The sequence below is a fragment of the Halyomorpha halys genome, unplaced genomic scaffold (assembly GCF_000696795.3).
Source record: "Halyomorpha halys isolate HHAL.00 unplaced genomic scaffold, Hhal_1.1 Scaffold390.1, whole genome shotgun sequence".
NCBI classification, from domain to species: domain Eukaryota; kingdom Metazoa; phylum Arthropoda; class Insecta; order Hemiptera; family Pentatomidae; genus Halyomorpha; species Halyomorpha halys.
In genome coordinates, this window is record NW_027112043.1 from 1,227,191 (window position 1) to 1,238,896 (window position 11,706).

An 11,706-nucleotide genomic window follows, 5' to 3' on the forward strand; every position below is an offset into this window, starting at 1 on the left:
TGTAAGCAACTACGAGAATAACCCTGCGCACCTATTTGTTTTAAGGGACGAGGTGTTATTGCATAGCTCCTGAAACATACTAGTTGATCGTTACTCAAGTTTTATGATATATCAAATATAAGTTAAGTATAAGAGCATGTAAGAAACATAGACCATCTTGTGCAATAAATTTTTTGAGGTTAAAAACTTCCAATTTGAATATATTTTATTTTAAATTATCATATATTGCAAAACGGTTCGAGACTATTGTCCATTCAGGTACTTTAATAACCTACAAACAATAACAATTCACGATAACAATAACCCTCATCCATGTTTATTTATGATTCATATAATTATATTTACTTCATATTATTCAAACTTTTAATTTCACAATGGAAATTATGTCATTATCTGACACGGATGAAAAGAATTGCTTTTATTTTATTATCATTCATTATTAGTGCATTCTTTAGTCTCTCTTTAGCACAAACATTGCACTATATGTCTTACTACCTCCTTGGATCTTATCTCATGTCCAGTGTGCTGTTTGGTTACCTCCTTATCTATAATATTATTTATATTTACCATTTTGTCTATTGTGTAATTTAAATTAAACTTAGTGATTTTGTTCTAAGATTTGACTGTTCTAAACCCATTTATTCCCTCTGATTTTTATGTTTAGTCTATGTGTGTTCAGTCTACATCTTTTGATGTATACAACAGTCTATGTGTATATAAGGAGGCTTATTCTTTTGAATTAACATTCTTCTTACAAAAGTCGTGTAATTCATTTTACAAACTTTTTCCTTTCTGTTATTTGATTTTGTGCTCCATCACATATCAGATGCTAAAACCTGGGAACTTAGAGAGGGCGGATGACCGTGAGAGGAGAGCATCATGATAGACGAATTAAGTAAATTACCCTTTTTTATTTACAATATTGTAATTAAAAAAGGTTAATTTATACTTATATATATTATATGAGAGGTAAATGATATAATGGCTGTTACCGATAGGCCATTTGAAAATAATAATCATAATAATATTCACTTATTAAATACAGTTTTTGTTATAATATTTTTATTTTTAATACATAAAGAGAAAACAGATTTATTGTGTATTATTAGTTTATATAAATTATTTTTAATTAATATTCAGGTTCAGCGTCCATATTGGTTTATGTATGTGATTTACTTTAGTGGTTAACTTTTTCTTTATAGGAATTTCCCTATAAATATAAATACGCATATTATGCAAGGTTACATCATCTATTTTTGTTCCAAAGTATAAAATAATTGTTTACTCTTTTGACTGAAAAGATTAACCAAAAAGGAAAATAAAAAATAACAAGACAGTAGTATCTTCATTTTCATAAAGTCAGGAGAAAAACATGTTTGACTAAGTGTATTGCTGACACAATTAGAGGAAGTGCATAACGACCTTTTCTAGTTTAATTAAGTCACCCCGAGTATTAAATTGTGGAACAGCTTTGTTATTATTATAGACAGCTTGCGGCACTGGCCAATTATCCTTTGGCTCATTTCATTTCAAACCATCCAGCTATAAATTAAAGTAAAACCCATCTCATATTTTCTTATTTTGTCCTGTTTGCTATCCTTATTGTACTTGTTGTTTTAAACAATTTTTGATTGTTACAATTATCAACTAAATATTATCAACAAGTTAAAAACTAACTCCAATTAGTTGTATCACAGTACAGTAGAACAAACTGTAATAGACTGTAAGTAATATTTTAATTGTAATTATTATCAATAGTGTATTTTAAGCACTATATAAATGTAGTTTTTTAATTAGTTAATAATTAGTAATAATAATAATTAATAATTAGTATATTAGTTGAAGAAATTTATTGTACTAAAAAACTGTTATTTTTTTCATTGCAGGGCATGATATGAAAATAATAAAGTTTCGAAACATCGCCTAAATATTATTGTATTATTGATTGATCCTCAAGACCCACAAAATATATGTATACACAATGTTTCTAACCCATTTTTGTATATTTTGTAGACCTTTCTGAACATTTAAGGGAACAAATCATTTTGATTTGAAAATGGTTTCCATAGTTATGGATTTATTACTTAAACTATGATATGAACTCATAAATTTATACATTTATGATATGATATTACATATAATATATATTACTAATTACAAATAGGAATCAGCATTCAGGATCCAAATTAAAATAGTATAATAAAACAAGTATCAATCTAAATGTTATTTTATTTGGACCATCACTTACAAATACATAACATTGCAATTATTAAAAAAACTGCAGATAAATTTTAACTTATATTTATTGGTCAAAGTCTATTTTATAAAAAAAAAAATCGAATTAAATTGACTAGTGATTGATCACATTAAATAAAATGAAATTTTACTTTATGGATTTACTCAAACCGTTTCCAGAGTGTTTGAAATCAGCATAATATTCCTGCATGAGAAATAATGCATGATGATCACCGAAGAACGTAGCGAAATATTCCAGCTCACCACTAGGAGTTAGAAAGAATTACTTGTGTCCGGAAAATAAATGCCCGGAAAAACCAATACTTTCCTTGTGACCTTCATATTTCGGAATTTCAACTTTGTAAGGAACTTTAACCTCTACTTTATATGGTACCTTAACAGGGTATGGCACTTCCTTGACCACAGGGTACGGCACTTCCTTCTCCACATGGTATGGCACTGGCTTCTCCACAGGATATGGCACTGGTTTTTCTACAGGGATTTTCACTTCGTAAGGAACCTCTTTGTAGACTGGATATGGGATTTCTTTCTCGACTGGGTAATGCACTGGATACTTCTTTTCAACTGGCACTTTGACTGGATACGGCACGGGCTTCTCTACGACATATGGAACTTTCTTTTCCACATAGACATTATAGGGTTTGGGCACTTCGACTGGGTACAGTTTGTCTATTGGAACCTTAACTTCGTATGGTACTTTCTTCTCAACAATATAAGGCTTCGGGACTGGAACTTTTACTTCGTAGGGTACTTTCTTCTCCACGTAAACTGGATAAGGTTTTGGGACGTAAACTGGAAACGGTTTGTCAACTGGAACCTTGACCTCATAAGGTACATGCTTCTCTACTTCCACAGGAAACGGTTTGGGTACCTTCTTGGTCAAGGTGATGGTCTTGACGTGCTCGAAGTGCTCGTGGTGGTGTCCATTCGGCTCCTCGTGATCGAACCCAGTGAAAGCTGACGCTATGGCTACTGAACACAGGAGAACTAGATTGTACAACATCTTTGCTAGTACTGCCTGTAAGGCTGAGGCCCTGCCTTATATACGGTCCTCCGTTACATTACTTTCCGCTAGATGAACCTTAGAGATTGTTGGTACACAAGTGACATTGCGTAACGAATATTCTTGAATTGTATAATTGGCTTGTTACACCACTAATGTAAACAGTGAAATCAACCTACCCATCCATTTAGTGTTGACACAACGCTAATTAGTTTTAATGATTTTGAGAGTTATAGTACCTTCATACTTTTAAGGATTTGTTGAGAATAGTCTCTGCTGTTTCGCCATCTTTAATTTTTTTGCAGTTGTAAATTCTCTTAAAGTCATATTTTTACTTTATAATTGAATCTAATATAAAACTTTCTGACGGTATAATTCTTTTACTTATGTAATTAAATTTTGAAAATCACCCTGACTTTTTAATTTGTTTAAATATTGTTATATTGGATAGATATACATGAATATCGAGAAATTAAATCATTATAATTAAAACAATTAAATTATTAAAATTATGATTTGGCCTATTTTTACACATCATAGTGTATGAATAGAGTTGATGTCCATCATGGGGAATCTTATTTATTTACCTGTTTTTTATTTACACTGGAAGTATGTAAGGTGAATACGAAAATAATCTTTTTGTAACGACGGTAGGAGAGAGGGGAAGGCGCTCTTTGAAGTAGAGCAACTGTGCTTTAGTTGATTCCCGGTTGTTGTGTTGGGACATTGCTAGACTACGAAACAGGTTGGAAATAACTTCATATTTGAGCGAGCGAAGAGAATGGAGATCGACATCTATCATCTAACTAATTTCATATTAATTTAGGACACAGAACATATGTTTGGAGTAAGATAGCACTCAAATACATTAATAAGGGTGTAACAATTTGACAAACTCCTCGATGGAGAAGTATATGCAACACGACCATGCCACATTAGGATATGCTGAAAGAGTAAAACATGATTCGAGGCACTTGCATGCTGTTCGAAGCTGGAGCACAGCTGTTGAGAATTGAAGAGAATTATTTTATTCTTATTGTCATTAGTTTTTTAATTTGATTTATTTAATTTTTTTAATTAGTATACGTGATAAGAAAGACGCTGTTGACGCTAAAAAAGATCTAGTTAAAAATAGATAGTGTATGATCGCTGGTCGGGGGATCAACATTGCACTATATGTTCATGCAGTTATCACAGAGGAGAATTAGACGCTGAAAGGACAACATCCCACGCATTTTTTCGCACGCACGCCACAAAGCACTGCATTTCACTGTTCGCATTCGGAAAGAGACTTAAGTAGAACTTAGTTATTTATGTTTTCATTAATTTTCAATATAGTTTTTATATGATATTTATTTGTTACATAATACATTTATTAATTTCCATTTTTATTTATTAAAGAAAATTATAGTATATGAAGCCCTTCACGCATCCTGTATTAAACAAATCAAAGGTAACTTCGGCGACGCTACTTTAACGACAGGGTAGAGGCTGCGAGTAAGTACGTTTTCGCCTCTCTTCCCAACAACAGCTTCACTTAATAGAATCAACTGGCAAAAGATGTTTGAGAATCCCTGAACCAGTGATGGATTGTAGTGACGTTGGATGGATAAGGAATATAATGAATATAATATAATGATGAAAATAACTTTTTTTTAATTTATGGCTTTATGAATTCGCGTATACTATATATAATGGTATTAAATGATGAAGAGAGAGAGGGAGAGAGAGAGAGAGAAGGGAGGCACGAGAGGTTCAAAATGATATTGCCAAAACTGCCAGTCACTATTAAGTAAATTTTTTAAAAATTGCAATAGATAATGTTTTATTTAAAGGCTAGAGGTCTATACAGAAATCTCCTAATAGCTGTATAATTAAACAAAGGATATATTATCTCATTAAACAAAAAATAATAATATAAAAATTTCTTGAATCAAAGGATAAAAGAAAATTTTAAATAAAATATTCCTTGAATGGTAATATTTACAAAAAAACTTAATTGTTTAAAATATGCTAAATTAACCAACAAAAAAGAAATAAAAAAAGTTCATGCTACGGACCTTGAGCTCATGATCTAGTCATCTAACTCAACCTTAATGTGGCTGCACTGCCAATATGCCCCACAGTGGGTGAGCAGGAACCATAAAAAAAATTAATGATGATGGCCAACTTACTAAACACACACTAACTGGTGGACTTGGTCCATGACACTTATTTACTGGGACCAACTGTGCAGACTTGGTCTCTAAAATTAAGCATTAAAACGTAATACACGCAGTGTATGCATGTACAATGCTTAAATACAGCGAATAAACAATATACATCTATATAAATACTCACATAAATTTATACTTAATATATATAAAAAAAAAAATTCCTCATACGGTGGTCACAACAAAGAAAGAGAACAACTTAGGAAAACATACCAACATGACTACTTGAACAGTCGTCACGGATAACAGGCTCTTCTAAAAAAGTCGGAAATCTCATCCTAGATGAAATATTGTACCGAGGAATCAAACCCTTACAAATATGCAACCAACACCATCAAAAATCCTTATTCCTAAGAACTATCTTAAATGACGAAAACAATCACTCGTTAAACTTCAGAATATGTGCTTAAGAACTTAATTAGACAATATATCCCCACCGATGAAACACAAGTCCAAAGATATATAAGAACAAGGTAGAGAATACCACCCATTACAGACAATGACAGATGATTAGAACAGACAGAGATTTTATAAACCATTTAAGAAAATTACCCTACTTTTATTAAACCTATTTGGCAGCAATCAATCATAACGAAAGCACTGAAAAAAGTGACTACTATACATTATACCTAAACGAGACTAAAGCTGAGACCAATAACAAGTAAGGTTTTAGAAAAATAATCAATAACAGGCTAACAAATTACCTGAGAAGGAAATGCTCCATTCTAACCAGTTTGGTTTCATGCTACAAAAAAGCAAAATTGGTGCTCTTTATGAGACCAAAACATACATTGAAAATACTCTAATAAAAAAAATCATACTGCCTCATTATCAAACTAGACATTAATGGAGCTTTTGACAGTGCTTGGACACCAATTATTTTAGAATACTTGAGGAAATATAATTTCCCCCTAAACATCTTTTTATTAATTTCTACTTTTTTCGAATAAAGGACTATCCAAATCATGACCAATTACTGCACTCTTAAGAAAGACCTCACGACTGGAATTCCATAAGGCTTATGCCTTTCTTCATATTCTGTAATGTCCTACGTAACACAATTTTTTTAATTAAACTTTCCTGATGAATTAAAGGACGACCATTATACAAATACAATCTGAACATCACCACACAAAACTACAACCTAACCGAAAGTACCCTCTACAAACTGACTCAATTCTTTACAGAACGCGGACCGAATAAACAATGCTTTATAAATTTTACTAGCAAAATACAGATGAATGTTTCGGACGAACCCCACAGACTTTCCAACACATATTATACGACTGTTACATATTATTACTATTATTATTATTATGGCACTACACTGCCTTCAAGAACCCGGGCCTCATCCACAACATCAACTAATCTACACGGTCTCTTGCTTTCTCCTTCCATCTGCCAACCTTCAAGAGCTTAAAATTCTCCACATCGTCCACCTGATCCGGGGACGTCCTCTTTTCCGTTTTCCTTCTGGTTTGCCATAAACCATCTTTTTGGGTATCCTTTCATCGGGCATTCTCTCAACGTGTCTTACCATCTTAATCTTGCTCTTTTCATTAACGCCACGATGGTGGGTTCCACGTACAGATTTATCAGTTCCTCATTCCTTCTTCTTCTCCAAACTCCATTCTCCGAGACTCCTCCCCATATCCTTCTCAATACCTTTCTCTCCCAAGAGTTGAGCATCTGTTCTGCTTTCTTGTCAAGAAATGACCACTCTCATCCTTTTAGAAAGAGCTCTAAAATTTAGTATTTTCTGCAGTGAGGAATAACATTTAACAGATAACGCTCTCTATTATCATCTGTGACCAGGCTTCCCAGGTACTTAAATTGGTTTACAGAACTGAAACTGTGGTCTATGATGGTCACTTTGTTATTCTCTTCCCTATCCTCTCTTGAGCTTTTCATGTACACCGTCTTGTCTTCATTCACCTTAAGGCCCAATTCATATGCTGCTTCTTCGAATTTCTGGAATGTTCCTTTTAATTCTGCTCGGGTTCTTGCGGGAATGACTACATCATCTGTATATGCTAAGTGTTGAGACAGGCTATTGTAGATGGTCCCTCCTGGATTAGTTCTGATTGAACGAATAGCTACTTCTAATGCTATATTAAATAGAAGAGGAACCCCCTGCCCCTGTAATATATACAGCAACAAAAAACCTCTAGGCAAACAAATATTGTATAACAAATACAATAAGCAATTTAGAGAATTCACCAACAGCATCCGCATTGCTAATGCGTAGAGTGACAACCTTCCAAGTTGTTATTGTATCCTGTTTTGTTATGTGTATTATGTATGTATTTCTTAATCTTAGTGTTTCTTTATTAGTTTATTACTTTCTTATACATATTATAGATTCACCTATATTTAATATTTATCATTATTAATTAAAACATAATATGGTGTTTAATATGATAGAATTTTCAGAATAGAAAAATATTCTTTACTACATGATGATTAAATAGATAATTCTAATTGAGTAAATATAGTCAATTCTTTACTATATATTGATATATTATTTAAGATATGCATTTGTTATTTTATTTTTATTTTATCATATTTTTTTTTTTATTCTTTGTAATCAGTTATATTTTATTTAATATTAATATTTTGTTCTCTTCTTTCTTTCTCCTATCTAATCTTGTTTCCTCTCTCTTTTGTAAATAACTTTCTATACATTATTTTCTATACAATTTTGTAATTACATGTGTCATGTTCTAATGTATCAATGTATGTATATAATATGCTTTTAGCATGGTGTATGCACAAACTATTAAAAATAAACGACACTCTTCTGTAGTGCTTCCTACATAGGAGAAACAAAATATATTTATAAATTAACATATTCATATCATTAAAATTATGATTACAGTCGGTAGACACTAACAAGCTAGCGATTGGACTAGATAGAGGCACGGGGCTGGGGTATACCACTCCTTCAAGACAGTGCGGAGTTGAGACTAGCTAACGAGGACTGTCTTTGGCACTCCTTCGTTAGTCAGCTTGTCTTCAATCTCTATCTCTTGGCACTTGGCAGGTCTGTTTTTAAACCCTCTTCTCAAATTGCATACTTTTCGCTGGAGTAACTAGCGTTTTTATGAGTAACAAATTAATTTAGGCACTCACAAGCAAACATCCCATCCTTCATACATAATCTTGATTGTAATAATTCTTCATTTTATATAATTTATTCAAATTCTTAAGACTGGTATTTATCTACTAAATAAATCAAATAATTATTAAGTTTCGACATTCTTTATTTTAACAATAGTCCAACGTTTCAATTTGGCCATCCTCAAGACAATAAATATAAATTCACACCTCATATCAAAATTTAAAAAATCGTTTACGGGCTATTTTGCCCAGGTCATCAAATTCAAGTCGAAATCAACTTCATTAATTTTAGATTTAAATTATTAGACAAACATTTGAGTTTAGAGTAATTTAGTATTTTATGTACGTTTACATAAATGCAGATTGTATTAATATTGTAAATTAAACAATATAGTTTATTATTATCGCAGGATTTTTGCTTTTTATTTTTTAGTTTTTAGTTTTTATTGCACGATTTTAGGTTTTTTTTTACTTAAAGATTTGGCCTCTAGACATAACATTATTTAAGAGTATGAACTTAAATCTGCAAAGAGCGGTCGAATTTCGTTGAAGCAACCTCTACAAGTATCAATATGCAGAGTGAGATATTTGTAAAATAATTTGTTCAACATTAGCAGTGAATTATTTTTTTCGCAACAAAAAAATTTATTCTTTGTAAAAAATAACGTAATAGTGTTTACTAATTTTCATATAGAAGAATAGAAACTTAGAGTTGTATCCAAAAATATTTTTAAAAAAGTTAAATTAATGTAATTAATATTTCTCGTTTTTTTAATTTAATGTATTATTAAATAGTAATACACAATCGCATAATTTTTATTGCCAAATTAAGGACATATATGAACATATCGTATTGCAATTTATATTCTAATTCTCATCGATGATTTTCAATTAGTCACTAACAGAGTTGGACAACTAAATACATCAATTTCACAGCCCCCCAGGGAACTATTAAGCACGTCTGACCACACTGATGACCCTCGCCAGACAACCAAAACGTAACTGTTCATCTCCTGGTTCTCTGTCGTCGTACTTAAATCGCTAATAGATTTTTAAATAGTTATGATAAGACTGTTAAGTGGGACCTATTTTATTGTAAAGAAAAATCAATTAGTTGCGCTCAGATTTATCGATATATGTATATATAATTCAATGCAAATAGTACTAAGGGTAGATACAAACATAATCAATACTACAATTTAAAGAATTGAACTTCACGTCCAATGATCACAGATATTAGAATAAATAATCTCCGTCGTTGGAAAATTTCAGGCGATGAAAACCTTTCATACAGTTCGTCAATACTCCTGCACGATATATATTTATAGAGTTCTGTTACAAGATACATTTTTTTTTAAATACTTTTTATTTATTGATAGATATTACAATCTGCCACACAGTTGTGGGCAATAGGTAATAATGATGAATGATCTCATACATACTAAAATAAAATTAATGAATGAAAAAAAAAACTCTCTTAAAATACATACAAACAGAAGAATAAACAAAATGAACATAAACTATGTGTATGAAAAAAAATAAATAAAATAACATAATGATAAAATAATATAGTCTCTAGTCACATTTACACTGTAATATACAATATTTACACAATCGACCTGAGTATCCTGAGCCCACTCTATCCCCCATGTGAGGGGTAGAGCAGAGCTCAAAAGATCCCAGCGCATCCCTCTCGCCGCACACTGGTAGTGAGCCAGTGGAGGCTGAGCAAGTGCGCTAAAGCCGCAAACATTCAAAGAATCTGACCATTGCCAGAACTCCAATTGTCCATTTTTATTTTAATAAGTCTCTTGGCCACTGCCGTTTCAACCTTCTAGGTGGGCTGTAGGGATGGGTGGAACTAGATAAGATTTGAATCAAAGGATTAGGATGGTTGGAAAGGTTTATACGGAATTTTGAGAATTTGGTTGGTATGAGGTCAAGGACAAAAGGGATATGTAGGTGATGGTGTAGTGATCTGTTGGAAACGTAGTAGTGTGCATTAACTATGGTTCTAAGGATTTTGGATTGAAAGGATTTGAAACGTTTGATGTTCGACGGCTTAGCTGTTCCCCAAAGTTCAAGTCCGTGGGTCTAGATAGGTCTGAGTGTAGTCTTATAAATTAGTAGTTTGTTTTCTAGTGAGAGATGAGAGGTCCGGCTGAGTAGTCGGTATAGTTGGCTGAATCGTCTGTTGAGTTCTTATATTTTGTCTAGTATGTTGTTTCCAGGTGAGTCTTTTGTCCAATATGAATCCCGAGGTGTCGATGAGGAATCACTGTGTCGATGAGGAATATTATTATGAATAACAGGGGGACAGAAGCTGCGGCGGAGAGTGAAAGTCACATGGGTGCATTTCGATTCATTGACTTTTATCCGCCATTGGTTGCACCATCAAGTTACATTTTAAAGTTATAATTTTGATATTTACCCTATAAGTTTATTCATATAGGGTTTTTTTTTATTTTTTATTAGCAAAAATATCCTTATGAAATTAGCTGACTTTATGTATTAATAATTTGGAATTATATAGCAGATGGTTGAGGTGTGCGGTGGCGTGATGATCTGGAAGCTGTTGGGCCAAGTGAACTGTGAAGGGAACCCCAGCACGTAGGCCCCTAATCGAGAAGTGATTTGCATAAAAAGCCCTCTCGCTTACAGCTACAATTGCCGATCCCAATTTGGTACCATCATCCCTTATTACCTTACCTTCCGCTCCCTTAACTTATCTACGTATTTGTTCTTTTTAAAGGTCTAATTGCTAAACTGTTAAACGACTACTAGCAATCTATTAGAAAAATTGCATCCATAATTTATAATAGTTGGTTAGTTTAATTTCCTAATTTATATAATTTCAAAATAATAACAATATGAATTGTTAAACAAAAATTAAATGTATGAAAATTCAATTTACATGATAAAAAAAATCAAGAAAATTTGTATATCCGTATTTGTTTTTGTATTTTCCATTTTACTATTAGGTTTCTGTTGTTCATTTTTCTATTGATTTATTTCTTAAAATTTTATCAACTCTAGTTTAATATTTATGGCAAATAAAATTTTTAAATAATTTTCGTTTCAAAAGAATGAGCTTTTGAAAATGTCTGCTAAGAA

The 11,706-nt window shown here is 32.0% G+C and overlaps 1 protein-coding gene across 1 annotated transcript; it reads right to left on the reverse strand.

The window, feature by feature from the left end:
- Nucleotides 1-2,242: 2,242 nt before the first annotated feature.
- On the reverse strand, nucleotides 2,243-3,259 carry LOC106682104 (neurofilament heavy polypeptide-like). The gene has a single exon (XM_014422780.1). It carries the CDS (start codon nucleotides 3,257-3,259, stop codon nucleotides 2,519-2,521), a length of 741 nt encoding a protein of 246 aa, XP_014278266.1. The 3' UTR covers nucleotides 2,243-2,518.
- Between the last annotated feature and the right edge of the window lie 8,447 nt (nucleotides 3,260-11,706).

Coding starts and splice junctions, on each gene's coding strand:
- LOC106682104 (XM_014422780.1), bottom strand. CDS start 3,259: ATGTTGTACAATCTAGTTCTCCTGTGTTCAGTAGCCATAGCGTCAGCT.